The sequence below is a fragment of the Vigna radiata genome, unplaced genomic scaffold (assembly GCF_000741045.1).
Source record: "Vigna radiata var. radiata cultivar VC1973A unplaced genomic scaffold, Vradiata_ver6 scaffold_7, whole genome shotgun sequence".
NCBI classification, from domain to species: Eukaryota; Viridiplantae; Streptophyta; class Magnoliopsida; order Fabales; family Fabaceae; genus Vigna; species Vigna radiata.
In genome coordinates, this window is record NW_014543262.1 from 4021550 (window position 1) to 4041165 (window position 19616).

Sequence of the window (19616 nt, forward strand, 5' to 3'; positions counted from 1 at the left end):
TAGGTAGGCTTATTTGTATTATCATGCATCCATCTATGAGAAAAATTATAAATGAAACACAAGACTTTTATTAAAAGTAACAAAAACATTCATTCATAATACCTTTAAGATTTAATTCCTTGTAAAAAGCAATTCGTGTTCTAATTTATGTTTAGTAGCAAGAAGATAAGTTATTGAACTTTATCGAGGAAATATATTGGAAATATTTTATATTAATGAGAAAATTCGTATACAAGATCATGACACCTTGATCATCTAAAACATTTAAAAAAAATAAGTTTGTGGATTTTTTTTCTCAACTTAGAGCATATCCAATAACTAATGTTTAGGAGTTGTTATTTTTGTTTGAAGTAACACACATGATATTAATAGTTGAATAACATATAACTAAGAGCATATCCAACAAAAAAATGTTTAAGAGTTGTACTTCTTCTTTAACTTTTCCACCAAAACATTTTGATTCTTAAAAGGGAATAGGTTGCACAACAATAACAATTCTCTTTAAGATGTTATAAATTCAAAAGAAAATATTTTTTAAGGAGTGTTTCGATAATATTATTACAAACATTTTTCTCTACATACATTACATCTAAAAAAATTTTGACATTAAGCATCTTCTAATATGTGAGATCAAAGAAAATTGACATTTTCTTCATGTTTCTTGAAGTGTTTTTTTTTTCAAATTTCCAAGAACAACTTCAATGTCATTCACACACTCATATACTTCTGATCCACTTAAAGCCATTGAAGCTAATTCATTTTTTCGACACCCGTTAAATATTTTCTTTAATTTACGATATGGATGATTTGTACTAAGAAACATTCAATGTCCAAAGTATAATGTTTTCCTTCATGCTGTAGTTGATGGTGACATGTTCCTTCTTTACATATAAGGCATGTTTTATGACCTTTAGTGTTATAGCCACTTAAATTACCATAAGCTAGAAAGTTGTTGATTGTACAAAATAACATTGGCATGAAGAAACCACCAATGTATCCATCAAACTGAACCTCTTTTTGTTTGTATCATGATACCCCATATTGTGGACATTAATGTAAATTGGAAAACTTGCTCTTGTACAAGACATAATCATTTAGGCATGTATGATTGTTTTTATACTCCATACCCATGGGACATTATCTTCTATGTATCATAATTGTGTCAATGTGTTACCTTCAGGAAGTATGTCACTCAACAACTCAAGCAATTATGTGAAGCTTTTTTCAGTCCACTCATTTTTTGCCTTCACATTGAATAATTTTAATATCGTTAAAAATCGAATATACTTAATGCACTCTGGATACAAAGGTTTTTCTGTGATATTGTACAAGTTGTCATATACATGAGCACGTTGGAAGGAATCATGTCCAACATCATGTATCATGTCCTCTAATTGATCAATCATCTCTAAATCAACTTCTTTATGCTTTTACTTGAGACTCAGTTACACTTGACATGTCTATTGATTCATCATGCCATGTCTACTTTGTACAGCTCTTTAGGAATCCATCATAAAGAACATGTTATCGAATAACTTTTCAAAAGGTAGTTTTTTCTCATTTAAATAATTAACCCACGTGCAATATAATCTTCCATTATTGTTTCGAACCTTCATCTTTGAAAGGTACTACAACACATGAGAACAAGAGAGCTTTAGTGCAAGAGGAAGGAGGGAATGCACCATAACAACAACAAAACCAACACAACGATGACAACGCCACAACACCAGCACAAGACTAAGCCTATATCACGACAACAAAGACGAATGAGAAGCAAAGATGAACGAAAGACAAGCATGAAAAGAAGAATGACAGCGAAGAAAACAGATAAGCACACAAAAGTGAAGTAAGAAAGAAGATAGAGATGAATATTAAAAATTTTATATCGGTTATAGTGACTAACCGGTATAGAAAATGTTAACTAATATTACATTTTTGCCCCTGGCCAATTTTTATACCGGTTCTAGATCTAACCGGTATAGAAAAAGTCAATTTCTATTTTTTATGTGAATTCTGAATACAACTATTATGAAAAGTCTTTGTAATTTATTACATTTTTGCCATCGGATCACTTTTTATATTGATCTTTAAGTACAACTAATATACAAAATTTTTATAATTTATTATTATTATGTCATCGTATCATTTTTCTATACTAGTTATGGATCTAACCAGTATAAGAAAAACTTATCATATTTATAATATTGTCATTATGTCACTTTTTATATAGTGAATTTAAATCAATTTAAAATGTCAACCTCGATTCAAATCATGAAAATCCTTGAGGTTTCCACTCTTAAACACAACACTTCCTCTCGATCCACGTAGACTAAATTATAGCTCCGCCCTTTCTAGAACCCCCCACAAATTAAAACGCTGTCAAACCTCATAAGAGAACAAACATCCATGATATTTGTTCCAAATTAAAGACAAGATAAAATAAATCATTTTCATAAGATAATATATACTCTTCTTCCGAAATTGATATTTTTCGTTTGGATTATGCTAAAAAGCAACTCGCCAACCACATACAAGAACTTTTAACGAAGCTTTAAAGTTCCATAATAATTTGAAATTTGTGTCCCTGATAGAATAACAGTTGTAGAAATCACATTTCCAAAAATCCTGTTTATTAGAGATAGACATCACACCATTGATTTTGTTGAACAGCCCAAACACCAAGTTTTTCTCCCAAAACAATCATAGCAACATGTCGGATAAAATCGTAACGAGTAATGGAAACTATTAATAAACATGTTCCATAAACTAAATTGAGATAAAAACAATATTCATTCGAAAATATAAACATGTAAATACTATTGAATGAAATTAATTTATATGAATCTTACTTTATATGATGCAAGTCTAATATATTGAAAATGGTGTCTGACATGCGTAAAATTTATAAAAAGATTGAGTCACTTTCGTTTTCGACCTTTGAAGTCTTCATTTGCGTGTTTGTTTTTTTCTTTTAAAATTTATATATATAGTTGAATCATGCCGAAGGATATGGCTGCAAACTATATATACAAGGAAATTTAAGTATAAATAATTATAATATTTACGAGTCTAAACATGACAAAAAAAAACCATTGTACATATTTTAATATATATCTTCTCACATATCATTTCAATTATTTTTCTAAAAAAAGCTTATTGATATCATACTTATAAATACTTTATTAACTACATATACTTTAACTATCAATAATGTTTTTGTTCACCAGATAAAGGCAGTTTTATAATGATAATCCATATATAATCTATTTTGTAAAGATCTGAAAAATTAATTTAAAAATGCTTTTATTTTCTCTATAATTTCAGTATGAATACTTCATCCATTAATTTTATAACCATTGGCCTAAAAAGGAAGGGGAAATATATGTTTACAGGAATTCATACAGTATACTTTTGTATGTATTTCTTCTTTAGGTGTCAATTTATATGTCAAAATATAAACAGAAAAGTAATGTTGTATAAATTATTATATAAGTATATCTTATAAAAATGGAAATAGTTATATATATATATATATATATATATATATATATTTATATGGTCACAAACATTATAATAATTATGCTTGTAACCTTAAAAACACAGAATATGAGAAACATATATACGACTGTTTTACTGACAGTTCTGATGTGAAAACGTGGGTTTACCTGAAGCGAAAAAACCATTATTTGAAGGAAATATGAAACCAATAGACAGAAAAAGTAGCTAGGTTTTCAACACACAGCATAGTACTTACACTTAACATTGTGTTCAATTCTTGCCGTGAAAATCACTCCCTCTAGAAAAGCAAGAACCATAATACTCTCCGTCCTTGGAGTCAGCGGCGTCACCTCCAATCTGTTGATCAGACTCGGTCACAACAGAAGTGGACGAGAAAGAGAACATAGTTGAAGAGCTGGAAGCATAGAAAGATTGAGTGGGATTATGATTATGATTATGGTGAAGGCCTGAAGCAACACGTTGTAGATCATCATCATCCCTACTCCAAAGAAGCTGTGCGTACTGCATTAGATTTGGAAACGCTTCTTCCTGTGATGGTGATAACAAGGGTTGTGGCTGATAAACTGGTGGTGTAAGAGGTGAAGAAAAAGAAGCATAACTGTTATTACTGTTAATGTTTATGTTTTGAGTAGAAGGTGAAGGTGGTATTGAAGCAAGAAGAACGTGTTCTGGGAAATTGAGCTTTGCTTTGGATCCTTTAAACTTCAAAGCAGCAGCATCATAAGCAGCAGCTGCAGCCTCTGCCGTGTCAAAAGTGCCAAGCCACACTCTAGCAGCCTTTTTAGGGTCACGGATTTCGGCAGCCCATTTCCCCCATGGTCTCTGTCGAACTCCACGATAGTGTCTTTTTCTCCCTTTCAATTATTGCACAAAGCAGCAACAACAATATCAATCACAACAATGCTTTGGTTAGGCACACAGTTTTGGTTTGGTCCATTTTCTCATTTAAGAAAACACATCAATATAGCCACCCTAAGAAATTAAAGTACCAATGGAAAATATTGCTCACTGAAAATACCTAACTTCTTGTCCCCACAATCAACATCATTGTAACAAGATAGACACCAACCTTGTATAATAACATTCAAGGGATCAAGATCGATAGATAAAGGGAGTGCTAGACTGTCATTTCAACTGGTTTATCTTTGCAAGTTTAAAACACATATTTTACATGTGCATCAAACCAACAACCTTTTTAGAGAAACAGAAGACATGTCCCCATTTGATTTTTCCTTTTTTTCAATTCAGATTTGGAAATTGCACTCAGGCTAGTGATGAAAAAAAATCATAGACATCTTGAAACCCCATTTAAATAAGTAGATCTCTGTTAGCATCTAGTTCTATATAAATATGTCTGGAGTTGAAAAAGGAGAAAAGAAAGTGATCCTGGTGAAATCTTTGACAAATAGGGTTGCATAGTATGACATAGATGAATATATAAATTGAAAAATATAAAGTTAGTGCATGAACCTGGCAAATTTTTTACCTTGATTTAAAGGGTCCTGTGTCTCAATCAAGGTAGAAGTGGCTATTTGGGTATATTGTGGAACTGGTGTAGAAGGGATGCTGTCATCAGCAGTATTGATAGGTTGTTGAAGAAAGGGGAATGAAGAAGCTTCTTCCCGTTGTTGGCTAGGGAAGTTGAAACCTTCCCTATTCTCCCTTGATGCATGATCAGAAGGGAGAGGCCTCTTTCCATGCCTTCGATCCACCTTGTTCAACTCTATGAAAGGTTCTTCTGTAGTCTTTTATCTATCAAAACACTAAATTGATTAACCTCTTTTCTCACTCTTGCTCGGAACCTTGCAGCTATATATATGCCTTCTTATAAAGCAGATCTAGAATTTCTTATAGAGAAGAGTGATGGAATATGAATGAAACCAATATCAAAAGAAGGATACTCTTGCCCCCATCATCTTTTAAATAAGAAAGAGGAGTTAAAAAGAACGAATATTTACTATAAGGGAAAAAGCAAAAGATAACAACCTTGCTTGTTACTTTCACATAGGGTTTATTTCTCCATTGGAAATATGAGAGAGAAAAAGAGCTAGTGAGTTTTGTTAGTCCAAAGGAGGAAGAGCAATTAGGTTCCTTTGTTTTATTTTTTGGTTTTTGTATTTTAAAATCTTTATTTCGTTGTAATCCATATTTACATTTTGTTGTTTTTACAATTACATAAATTGAAGTTAATTTACAGCTAAAAATGTAATTATATGTTAAATTTTAGTCATTCATATGTTTTTTTTAACATTATTTGAGGAATGTTCTTATTTAATTATATGTTAAATTTTAGTCATTCATATGTTTTTTTTAACATTATTTGAGGAATGTTCTTATTTAGTAATCCTTTGAAAAACTCATCAGACACTCTATGTGAAAAGTTTTAGGAAAGGACAATGATATTTTAACAACTCTTTTTTAACAATTTTTTTACAACAGGACACGTGTCACAATTTTATTGGTATGTTTGAATTTATTCTAAAAAAATATTTGAAACGGACCAATCACAAACTACCACATATGTGTTGTCAAAAAATTGTCAAAAAAAAGTTGTTAAAGAGACTTTTTCCTTTAGAAAATACTTGCATTGTTAACAACACGACAACTAAAGTTACTTTAAGTTGAAAGAAATTTATAATATTATATCTCTCTAACTAGGGAATGGACATTTTCGGTCATACCAAGAAAGGGACAACTCAAATTCCTTTCAGTAGCCACCATCACAACCCAACAAGTTTGAAGTTCTTCTAGAAAAACATTATTTATTTATGTGGGATACCCCACATATTGATAATAGAAAAACGAAAGACAATTTATTGACAAAGGGATATTTAAGTTGTACAAGGGTCTCAATATTCACCAAATAGTTTGATCAAGCATCTTCAAACAAATGGTCAAGTAGAGGTCGCTAACAAAGTGATCCTCTCCAAGTAAAAAAAATAACAAGGTGGGGAATAACAAAGGGAAGGTGGAGAGCAGAATTGATAGAAGTTTGTGGGCATGCAGATGCACTTCTCAATCAACCACCCAAGAAACCCCCTATAACCTTGCCTGTATGGTAGATATTATGATCCTATTACAATTCAAAGATTCATCCCTCTAGCACGAGTTATATGAGTAACCTGAATCTCATTAGTGAATTGTGAGACAAAGCACACATTTAAGAAAAAGCATGTAAGCAAAAAGCTACCAGAAGATATAACTCCAAGGTTAAACCGAGATTATTTCGCCAAGGTTACCTCGTTTATGCATGGTTAACAAAGCTAGAAAAAATGAAGAGAAGTTTTTGGTTAATTGGTAAGGCCCCTTTTAAATTCAGGATGAGGTTACTAAAGGATCATATCACTTAAAGCATCTTTCAGGAAAATTAGTTCCTAATAGATGGAACGTGATGCACTTAAAGTTTTATTTTAGTTAAATCAAATAAAAGTTCATTTACTTTTTCTTACCTCGGTCTTTTTTTTTTTCTCAAAATGGAGGTTTTTGTTGAGAAAGTATTAACAAGACATTAATATTACCTGGAACACCTTATCTAGGATTTTACTAACTCTTATGAAAAATACTTAATCCAAATAAAATTTAACTCTGATACCATTGTATCCAAATGAAAACTTTAAAATTGTTTATTTCTTTAAAAAACAATAATCAAAGTTTTCACAATATATAACCATCAAAGAAACCCAATGTTTATAACATTACAATCCATACAACATTATTCATCAATGCTCTTAATAAATCCCTACTATGTCTCCTCCCAATTATACAATTCAGTGACATTTCCCCTAACATATGCTCTGGTATAAAATATGATTATCTTAGTTAGACATAACAAACCAAGGGTGAGATAACAAAAACAACAAACTTCATAATCATAAGTATACACTAACAACAAAATGAAACAACTCACCCAAACATTACATAACCACAATGTCTCATAACACCATTCAACCCATCAGTTGTCTTACAAAACCTATTGTCTTACACAACAATTAAAAACATTTTATCATTGTCAATGAAATTACTAATGGTCTCAGCATCAAAAATCATGTTTTCACCATAAATCTTACGCATAGTTTACCAAACAATCACTCACCACTAGGAGGGAAAACACCTTTCTTGCTTCCCACAATTTTTACAAACAGGGTCCATTTCTCACTCCTCTCCTAGAGCGTCATGTGATAGACTACACAAGTGACACTTCTCACCACTCTCCATGAGAACTTCACCTATGAAGTCCACCTCTAGAATAGCTATGTAGAATTATCCTTCTTAATGTTCTCTCATAAAGACTTATGGGAAAATACCACTCTACATTGTTCTCCTAGAGAGTCTTACGGGCGTAGTCAACACCCAACTGAAAGAGTGCATCACCTTTCGATGAGTTACCATACACATCCATAATTCCAAGCAAGCATATTTTTTTATTTCATCACTTATAACAATTGAAATTCACTTAAAAATTTCTACTCATAAAGGATAACTCCTCAAAACATTATTCAGGTGACGCCCAACACCCTTAAACCTATTTGTTGGAAAAAGAATGACTTAGTTTCAACACCAAGAAGGGGGTGAATTAGTGAGGTTTAAAAATTAGAGTCTTTTTCAAATCTTTTTCACAAAGTGTAAACCTTTCAAAAGTTTCTTGAATCTGAATGAAAAAGATAAATCAAGTGCAGCGGAAAATAGTTGACTATGCAGAAGGTAAAGTCGACTTAAAAATAAAGAGTTCAGAGATAGAGAAATTCAAACACAGTTTTTATACTGGTTCGGCCAAACTGCCTACATCTAGTGTCCTTCCTGTACCTGGAAGAAAATGCAGTATAATGGTCAAGGTTTTTACAACAAGGTTTATATAGAGACCTCCACGTCAAAATATAAAACACCTCTCTAACCCTCTAACCAAAATATAGGCATACAACACCCAAAGAACAGCAACAAGATATCCCTTCTTCTGTAGTCTTTGTCAACTTTGAACAATCCTCAAAGTTATCCCAGAACGCAACATGTCCTCTTCCTGTAATCACAACAGAGCAACGCAATCTTCCAAAGATTGAGAGAAGTAGATGATCACGTTTCCAGTCCACCTCAATGTACAGTATGATCAAGCTTTTCTTTCAGCACAGTCTTGCTCCTCAAGCAACTATCCAAGATAGATCTCCACGGTCTTCTTGATGTGTTCTTGGAGCGTTGTCACAGAGATCAAAATCTGAAACAACAGAATGAAAGTGTTAGAATTACCAAAGTCTCTGTGTAAAGTTGAATCACGTCAATTTATAGTTTTCTATAAAACAAACGCTCATGTAATCGACTTCACTACTAATCCAGTCGACTGTAACCAGACAGTTATGACCGTTAAAACAATTAGTAGTAGTCAGACCAACCAAATTGATTACACTTTTAATTCAGTTGACTTGCAATTAGTGCTTGAACACAGAATCAAAATATAGTCATTATAGTTCACAAGCATTAATAGAAATTCAAAACATAATTAACTAAGTCGAGTTGCTTGCGCATATAGCCGACTATGTCACTTCAATGCAGTTTTGAAAATCTTTTCTTTGCAAAATTACTCACAGCACTGTTTTTTAAAATATGTGCAAAGTCACGAGTTTTAATCGACTTACTTTATAATGAAGTCGACTTAAAACTTGCAATTTTACCACACAATATAAGTTCAACCAAGTGCATGTGGTTTTCTTTTCTGAAACATATGTAATGCAATCACAAATGATATTTCATATAAAAAGCAGTGAATAAGCACACATATATACAGAATTATCACAAACATGTTCTTCAAGAATTCATACACAATAAAGATTTGAACATGTAACACATATCAATACATGTGTTATTAATAATGTGTTGTCATCACTAAAAATCAGAAACACTGTGAGATTAAGGTTTAGCTAAACCAGTGCTTCCCTTATCAACAATCTCAACACTATTGATGAAATACCATCAAGGAATCACATTGGACCTCTTACTAGATCCATGGCAAGGAAGATTCAAGAAGAAGAAGGATTACCTAACACTTTACTTCTATGGAAGGTTACTTATCAAAATCCATCTTCTCTTGTATAAAAAATTTGTACTATTATTTTGTAGGGTTTAATAAAGCTTGGAGACCATGGTTGAGCCACCCAAGAAGCTTGAGAAGCCAAGGAGCTAAAAAGGGGAGAAGAATGAGGACTTTCCGGATTTGGCAGTTATGCTTCCAAATTATAATTACAAAGGATTTTGCCTTTCGGATTGTAATCTGCGCCCAGCCAAAACCTTGATGCGCCCAGCCATTGCGTTGTTGATTTCAAATTTTCACATGTTTTCTATGTGTTCTTGGAGTGGGAAGCGTGACCCAACTAGCTTGGCCCCCAAGCTCGACTCATATTTGAATTTTTGGAGGGAATTAGGTCAGATTAGAGGCCCCTCTTCCCCTATAAATAAGAGGGTCTCTCCATTGTAAAAATCACTTTTGAGCTTTTAGTGAAATGCTGCAGAATTTGATTCCAGCCCTATGTGCTCTTAAGTCACTCTTTCTCTTCACTTTCTCTATCCTTTCCTCTAGCTTCCTTCCGTAGTAGGAAGGCCTTTTAAGGTGAGAGGTCTCTACACACACTTCTTCCACTCAAACACACCAAAATATCACTCATTTGCTACCATTTCTGCTGCAACTAGTTTGCTTATTCCGTGGAATTGCTACTGGCTTGAATCCAGCTGGAGTTGGCTTCCATCACCTATGCTAGTTGTGCACTGGTTAGGTGGCGCCAAACAACCTTGACCTAGTGCCAACACTATTAAACAAAATTCAACCACAAATAGGTAGTGTCTAAGACCTTTATATTGTCTCCCAACGCCTCAAAAATAAAGAGTTTAGTGCTTAGCCATCAATACCCTAGGCCAGCGGTTCCAACCCTCCGTCCAACGTTAACGAACCTAAAAAATCATCATGATAATGATGGCCAATAATTCACAAACGATCCCATCAACAAACGATCCCAACAACAAAACAATAAACAAAAACTAAAAATACCTATACAATTCATATCAATACCTCAAATAAATAACTTCTTAAAGTTGATACAAAAAAAATCACAAGACACAACATACTTAAATAAAAGTAAGACCTGGTTAGCTCTCATTTCACCAAACCATAAAGAATTAAAAGGAATCACAATGTTCCTCAATAAAATAATTTTCTTTTGACATTACGAACAACACACTCAAATAGAAACAAGCCTTGACCATATTTTTCCTTCTTCCCTTGATTCACTCTATTTCCTATTTCAATGTTATACAAACCAAAGTCACTCTTATTTTCTAGTTCTACCAAAAAGATAAGTCAATGCTTAAACTATAAACTCTAAAAAAAATCCGAAAAATTAAAAAAAGAGCGAGAGAGGTACTTACCATACCAATAACATGTCCAAAGCACGAGTCTCTACCCTAGTAATAAGCCACCATCTCTAACACTGTGTTCACTTGAAGGTGAAACATTGTTTCTAAAGAAAAGAAAGCAATGATTTGCGGGGCACAAACTATTCATTTGTGCTGTTTTGTGAGCGAAGAAATGCGTTGATTTACGAGATGGGGCTCTTTTTTTCATCTCATTGATACGAGCAGATTTGCGGTGATTTCCTCACAAATTACGTCTGTGTCCTCATGATTTTGTTAATACCACAAAGGGAGTGTTGAGAGTTGTGTCTGTGCTAAAGTTGCGTTCGTTGACAGTGAGAGCAGCGACAGTTGAAGAAAAGTTTGTTCATGGTCGTGTATTCGGTTCCACAAATCTGGTAACCGGTTCTAGTGGTGAGAAGAAAATGAAGATGTAGTTGTATTCGATTCCATGACGCGTATCCGGTTCCACTCCTTGAAGAAATTGAACAGAAGGCATATTCGGTTCTACGTTCTTGTATTCAGTTCCAACAGTTATGGGATTTGAAGAATGCGTGCATTCGGTTCTAACATTCTTCCTCCCTCGCGTTGATTCCTTTCTAGAACCGTGTAAACATTTCGTGCATGGTTGGTGGTTTAAGTTGACACCTTTAATGGAGGTTGGTGCCATCAATAATTATCTTGGCAAGCTACGACAGTAACAATGAGCTCTTTGTGTTAGGGTTCGATCCTCGCATGAGAGGTATAATGAGGGGATTGAACCGCTACGAGGAGGGGCAATGCTCCTATTGTGAGTAACGTTACGGTCTTGGCGACGACCGGTGAGGACCTATGGCTGAGCAAAAGGATTGTCGTGGAGGTTAGTTTAGTGGGAGCAAGGTTTGTACAAGGGGGACAAAAAGGTTCTAACGTGACCAACATCGCCGATGTTGCTTTTGGCTTACCAAGGGAAGGCGTGATGATGGGTCATATGAAAGGTAAGGCCTACCATGGATGAGATTAAAGAAGAGACCTAAGCTCTTCGTCCTAATAGGGAAAAGAAGAAACCCTAGGTTTCTAATATGAAGGTAAAGGGGCTTTAGGCTTGGACTGATAATGTTGTGTGTGACACCCATGACTTTCATACATACACCCCATGTTGCATGTTTTGGTATTGTCTGGGATTAAACTAACATATTTTTCATGCACCCTTTTTTTTCATCCATACACCTCCACTGTCTATGTCAATCTCACTTTCATAACAAATTAATTCATACTACTTGGTAGAAAATCATATTACAAACAAAAATAAATTCATTTTACTAAATTATATTTTTTTTACTTTTTAAAAATTAATTTTAATAATTATTTTAAATTATTTACTCTTTATAAACATTTTTACAATTAAATATAGCATTAACAAATATCATTTTATATTAATTTAATAACTAAGGGCATTTTGGTAATCTTTAATTTCTACCAACTAAACAAATTTTTTAAATCTGTCATATCAATCAAATCTTACGTTAATTCTCATAAACTTTAGTTCTAAATCTATTCTCAATTACCTCCTAATCCACTTAAATAAAAACAAAAAATTTACTCTCAAATCTCCTCAAATTCATTCAATCTCCAAATCATCTCCACCAAAAAATCATCTAATGTGAACACAACATTAGTATTTTTCTATGCCCACTCGAATAAAAAAAAATGTTGCACAGCTTCACACATTTGTCCTAAATCACTCATATGTCAAATGTAACCCTAATTTCTGACGTATCTATATTCATTCTCAAATTGCGTTTAAAAATTAAAATCAGACTAAAAATAATTAAAGACTCAACCAATTAACTTCTCTTAGACAACTCGATAAGTCATTGTTTGCTATCCAAATTCACTCTACACCCATACGATCATATGTGAGACTTGCATGCAAAAATTTTCAAAGCTTGTAAGTGCTTGTTGTAAAAGTTTGTCTGGTAGACAATTGAATTTTTATTGACATTTTCTTTTTATAAATTTTCCAATTCCAAAAGGTTGAGCTTTAATATAAAATGTGATTATTTCTCATAGGATAATAATACTTAGACAACATTTTTTTGACAATATTTGAACATCATCTACGTGTCATTCAGTGATTGGTCCAAAATTACTTCACAATCAATAATAATAATCATAAATATCACCATGGACCAATCACAGAATGACACGTAAATAATGTCAAAAAAATATTGTCTAAGTATCATTATCCTTTCCCATATCCTCTCTTTAACAATTTTTGCACGTAAATAACTAATGAAATTTTGCTATATTGTCAAGTGACATTATTTGCTAAGCCAAAAGTGACATAATCCTTGTAAAATAATTTTCTTTGATTTGCATTCTTCCAAAAGTTGAAATGTTTAAGTTGCTCTCCAATAATTATTTTAAAATTGACAAATAACATATTTTACAAATCTTAATTTTTTAAAAAGATGTTACTTATTAACATTATATCTTAATACTAATAAACACAACTTTAAATTATTACTTTTTTTTTGTTTAATACAAATAGTTATCCATTGTCAAATAATAAAATGAGTTACTTTTAATTTTATAAGGAATCAACAAATTATTTTGTACAGGGATTAGCCACATATCTTAACGTATATTGTTTTTTAAAGAGGATACGAAGCACTCCTTTACAATGATTGTTCAGCGACTACAATCATTTGCTACCCACAGTTGAGCTTGTTGGTTGTAATGGAGTTGTACCAAAAACAAAATGTGAAGTGCGGATCAAGGAAAGGGATACAAAGAAGTCCCTATGCTGGAGCTAAACGCGTAGGGGATGGTAAAACATCATTCTCAGATTTTTCGAGAGTCCTCCTAAAAGTTTTACCACTTTGTAAAAACTGTTATCCTTTGTCGATTATTCTTGATTCGCTGATTTACTAAAAATATGTCAGAGACACGCCCTCCTGGTACCCCACCAGACCTGATGTTAAAATATTTTGCTTGAGCACAAGTTAGTGCAGGTTGTTTCTTTCAAATTTGTACATCATAATGCACAGATGGTATCCACCAGCAAATGATTAACGTCACATTTCCCATCAGAAGGATACCAACATTCTGTTTACACTAATGAAAATCAGAAAGTTGCACAGATAGAAGAAACTGGAAGTGAAAAATCAACAAAATCTCAGTATTGCAAGATTTTATGATCCTGATCCGTGTCACGTCACACCTAATGGAATTGAAATTCAAAAACTTCTAGCTAACTGGTTAAGGTAACAGAGGGTCTGATGCCGAGAGCCCCAGTTGTTCAATGACACTTAATGAGATAGTACTGCATATGTAAAGGACGGGATGCCAGAGGCAGAAATCTTGGCTGCCATAGATAACAGCCATGTTCATTAGAAGCATGCGGCAGGTAAATTTCAAAGTGAATAAGCTCAATCACTCTTTAAAAATACCACTCTCTAATGCAATTAATTAACATTGCCATTTTGTAAATAACAAGGGTAGATAAGTCTGAATTCTTGAAAGAAAATGTGTAGGGTTGTCAAACATGTGGCAACTACAAGAGCAATGATGAAATATTAAAAAATAATACTACTAGATGAAAACAGAACCACAATTATAGTAGCACGTAGCTTAACCACTATTAAGGGTGCAGGTTTAATTTCTGTAGTTAAGAATGGAATGGTTGAAACGAGAGGAAATCATGAAACATTAATAAACAGGGGTAGTGACTAAGCTTCCATAGTAGCATCGAAGAATAGTGCATAACTTCTACTTTGTGCCCATTATTGGTTTCACCTGGAATAAGCCAGAATTTTTTTCTCTCAGCCAAATTGATAGGAGTTGTATTATGGGACGTTTAAATTTCACATCCAGTATGAAATATTGAGTGAAGTATTTAAGAGTAGCATGGTTCTCCGTCCTAAACAGCTAACTTGTAAGGGAAGGTTCTCCAAGTGATTGGGTACGTAAAAATGTAGTGCATCATATTCGTTTCATACCAATCTCATTGCGGAGAAGAGGCAATAAATGATTGTTCAACTAAAAACTTGACAAGAGAATCCGCTTTCACGTTCATGGGAGGCAATTAGACGCAAAGATAAACAAAAGAAGATAATTGCGATCAATCAAACAACCCAAAATAATAATCAGCAGTGAAATTCGGTAGCTGCGATATCCAATATGAAAAACAGCAAACAGAAAAATGGCGGGTCTCCCTCATACAACTTCATTATAATCTCTCCAGTACATACAAAGAACGTACTAGATTATATCCAAACAAATAAAAATAAAAATACGAACATCCAGACTTTAAAGAAATTTGCATCACAGCTACACAAAATTGCATAATTCAATCTGAAGTATTAATTAAGGACAGGTTCCACTGGTATTAGCCAAACATACGAAACGTAAAACAGTAACAAATCAAGTCAATATAAACCAACCAACTCCTTTATACAAAGAATCGTTCTCCTAACATAGAAGAAAACAAGAGAAGACAACAAAATATACTATAAGAAGAAATAGACACTCTCAGGCATACTCTTTCCAATACATGCTCTCAGGGTTGAAATTTATTCAAAATGCAAAATTTCTATGTCACATGTCATATTAAGTAATATGTATCTTAATCTTGGCTTCATGGTTTCTAATGTGTAACAACTTTCAGAAGAGAGAGTGTTCCTAACATGATTCACTGAGTGGTGAGAGGCATTACCCCATTACCGTTGACAGCATGTTCCATAGCAACTCCTTTCTCGTTACCCACATTGTGGCCCTCTTGTCTGCCACTATCATCATCTTCATCAGAGTCCAAAGTGAAGTTTGTCGAGTCCTGCATATTCTGCAATTCAGCACCGAGCGGCGCGTACCGCGTGGAAACAGAGTCAAGATCGGTGCTTCCTCCGTTTCTGGCGCAAACAAGGGAGAAGAAGCCAACAAGAACCACCACTAAGAACGCGAGGTGGCAATTGAACTGAAGAGTGGCTATGGCCCTGGCCCTATGATACTCCGGGTGCCCCTTGCACCTCAGCGTGTAGTTCCCTCTGCTCACTCGGTGCAGAGAGCACCCCTGGGCCACCCAGCCCGAGAAGAGGGAGAGGCCCATTTGGAGAAGCCATGTTCCGTGGAGAATCAGGCCCACGCCACGGCCCAGTTTGGGAACAGTTGACCGCGGAGATCCCACATCGAGAAGAGTGCAGAAAAGGCAGATTGCGATGGGAACCAACAAGAGATCGTAATAACGGTTCTCGACGCCGCTGGGGTCCTTGCGCTGAAGGTAGAAGAGGAGAAACTCTTCGGCGAAAGCGAAGAGGCCAACGAGGCCGTGCAACGGCGAAGGAAGAGAGAAGAGAGGAAGAAGGGAGTAGAAGAGGAAGATGAACGCGATGGGGAGGACCTGCAGCTGAAGCGCGGTGCCGACGGCGTCGTTTGAGTTGTGTGCGCTGAGAAGGGACACTGTGGAGTTGAGGATGAAAAATGAGGAGAGAATTGCGAGGGAGATCGGAAGTAAGAGTTTGTTGGTTTGGGAATTGGGCGGAGAAGAGATTGGGGATTGTTTGGATGGGGAAACGTGAATAAGCGCTTCGTGTGCTCCGACAAGAATGAATCCAACGCCTCCCAACGCAAAAGAGAGGAGTTCCATTGATTGAATCGCTTCTCTGCCGCGTCTGCGCCCAAAATTCGATCCCAGAATGATTTAGTTTGGGTTTCGGTCAAACGTCAAATGTGGATGCCGCCAGCTTCCGAAACTTCCCCTGGAACCTTCCACCAAACGCTGCCGGAATTATATATCTCATATTAAAAGGAAAATAAGAATCAAAATGTATTTTCAGGTAATTATCCTGGCATCGTAATTGTTTTTATAGGATATTATTTTTATCCTATGATTTATTATAGGTAAAATATCTTTTTTATCCCAGTTTTGGTTACGAATATTTGAAATGGTCCTCATTTTATTTTTCTGTTCAATATAGTCTTAAAAACGTAATTATGTTCAATTTAGTCTTTTTTCTGTTCAATGTAGTCTTAAAGAACGTAATTTGTGTTCAATTTAGTCCTTTTTACAAACTCAGTGAACCACAAACAAACAAAGACTAAATTGAACACAAATTACGTTCTTTAGGACTACATTGAACATAAAAAGAACTAAATTGAACATAATTACGTTCTTTAGGACTACATTGAACATAAAAAGAACTAAATTGAACATAATTACGTTCTTTAGGACTATATTGAACAGAAAAATAAAATGGAGATCAGTTGGAATATTCGTAACCAAAACTGGGATAAAAAAAGGTATTTAACCTTTATTATATCTATTATATTATATTATTGTAGTGTATTTCTTTTTTAAAGTAGTCTAGACAAATGTTTAGTAAATTAAAATTTGATCATAATAAATATAATTAAATATTAGATCAATTACGTTATTAATTTATGTTGGTTATTATTGTCAAATATTTTCATTAAGTTACTCATATATAACTTTTATAAATATATAAGATTGTACGTATAAAATAAAATATTAAAAATTTCAAATTCTTAATTAAGGTTAAATCAATGATAAAATACGTAATTAGAACTAAGCTATATATTTAAATAGAGTCTGAAGTACTTAATTTTTTATTTTTTTATATCGAGTTTAATTAGTTCATAATGATTATAATAATTGATATAGAATCAAATACAAATGTTTAATAGAAAACAATTCACATATAAAGAAGTTTATATTTATGTATATCTTTTTACGGTAATTTTTTCTTACAAGAGATGAATCTATTAATTTGAAAGGTGTTTGAAGAAGTAAAAATGCAAGGCTAGAGAAAGCTTGTGACATCAGAAAACAAAACAAATTCAACACCTCACCTTTGAATAAAAGTTTCAAGGATATGTGTTGTACCGTACGGTCCCTCCACCTAACCATACGGTCTTTCCCAATGACCATACGGTCCTCCCATATGGCCGTCCGTGCAGTCCTTCCAGGCCGACCTTCCAAGCCGACCTTCCAGGCCGATCATTCGGGTCACCAGGCTGACCATCCAGTTCGACCAACCACCAGGCCGATCTTTCAGGCCAATCATCCGGGTCACCAGGCCGATCATCCAGGCCGACCAACCACCAGGCAGACCATCCGGGACGACGAACCAGCAGGTCGACCACATTGATATATTACAAACGATAATAGTTCATTAAAGCGCCTAATGGAGGTTAAGGTGTGATTGGGCCGTCATCAGGCCCACGAAAGGTAAAAGCCCATTACAACTAGTATAAATAAAGGTTTCAGGTATGATTTTAGACCACGATATATATTATAGACACTACATGCATCCCTTATATTGATGATCGTTTGGTCACTTTTACTGACTTAAGCATCAGAGTGCTTTTGGCAGGTACCCGCCCCCGCCCGGCTTGGAGAAGAAGGAAGGAGGAAGAACGAAAAACCTTGAGTTTGAAGAGGACCATGATGACCGTCCGGCCTCAAGTAAGTCCCCGTCAGAAATGTTATAAGGGACCTCCAAACCCGACCGAAACATTAATGGCGCCCACCGTGGGGCCGAGCGTGCATCCCCATTCGTACCCATAAGGAAAGGGTGAGTAGTGCTCTCAAGAATCTCAGGTGAACCTCTCAAGCCGCTCGGTCTCGGCCCTTCGGCCTCAACAGCTCGGCCATCCGGCCTCACAGATACTTAGCCAAATCTGGCATCAAGATTTCGGCCCTTCAGCCTCAACTGCTCGGCCATCCAGCCTCAACTGCTCGGCCATCCGGCCTCACAGGTACTTAGCCAAATTTGGCATCCAGATCTCGACACTTCGGCCTCAACTGCTCAGTCATCCGGCCTCAGGTACTTAGCCAAATCTGCATCCAGATTTCAACCCTTCGGCCTCAACTGCTCGGCCATCTGGCCTCACAGGTACTTAGCCAAATTTGGCATCCAGATCTTGGCCCTTCGGCCTCAACTACTCGGCCATCCGGCCTCAGGTACTTAGCCAAATCTGGCATCCAGATTTCGGCCCTTCGGCCTCAACTGCTTAGCCATCCGGCCTCACAGGTACTTAGCCAAATTTGTCATCCAGATTTCAGCCCTTCGGCCTCAACTGCTCGGCCATCCGGCCTCCCACGTACTTAGCCAAATTTGGCATCCAGATCTCGACCCTTCGGCCTCAACTGCTCGGCCATCCGGCCTCAGATACTTAACCAAATCTGGCATCCAGATATCGGCCCTTCGGCCTCAACTGCTCGGCCATCCGGCCTTCCAGGTACTTAGCCAAATCTGGCATCCTGATTTCGGATCTTCGGCCTCAACTGCTCGGTCAACCGGCATCACAGGTACTTAGCCAAATTTGGCATCCTGATTTCGGCCCTTTGGCCTCAACTGCTCGGCCATCCGGCCTCACAGGTACTTAGCCAAATCTGGCATCCAAATTTCGGCCCTTCGGCCTCAACTGCTCGGCAATCTGGCCTTCCAGGTACTTAGCCAAATCTGGCATCCTGATTTCGGCCCTTCGACCTCAACTGCTCGGCCATCCGGCCTCACAGGTACTTAGCCAAATTTGGCATCCAGATCTCAGCCCTTCGGCCTCAACTGCTCGGCCATCCGGCCTCACAGGTACTTAGCCAAATTTGGCATACAGATCTCGGCCCTTCGGCCTCAACTGCTCGGCCATCCGGCCTCACAGGTACCTAGCCAAATTTGGCATCCAGATCTCGGCCCTTCGGCCTCAAC

At 35.6% G+C, this 19616-nt stretch overlaps 1 protein-coding gene across 7 annotated transcripts; it reads right to left on the bottom strand.

Moving 5' to 3' along the window:
- Positions 1 to 4076: 4076 nt before the first annotated feature.
- LOC106753750 lies at positions 4077 to 16741 on the bottom strand. 7 transcript variants are annotated; one of them, XM_022777644.1, is made up of 2 exons: positions 15608 to 16741; positions 4077 to 4373 (listed from the first exon to the last, which is right to left on the bottom strand). In XM_022777644.1, exons 1-2 carry the CDS (start codon positions 16532 to 16534, stop codon positions 4224 to 4226), a joined length of 1077 nt encoding a protein of 358 aa, XP_022633365.1. In that variant the 5' UTR covers positions 16535 to 16741; the 3' UTR covers positions 4077 to 4223. The 7 variants fall into 7 exon arrangements, with proteins under 7 accessions (XP_022633365.1, XP_022633367.1, XP_022633369.1 ...); XM_022777646.1 differs by lacking the exon at positions 4077 to 4373 and adding an exon at positions 5059 to 5271 and having other exon boundaries at positions 15608 to 16737; XM_022777648.1 differs by lacking the exon at positions 4077 to 4373 and adding an exon at positions 8645 to 8725 and having other exon boundaries at positions 15608 to 16737.
- Between the last annotated feature and the right edge of the window lie 2875 nt (positions 16742 to 19616).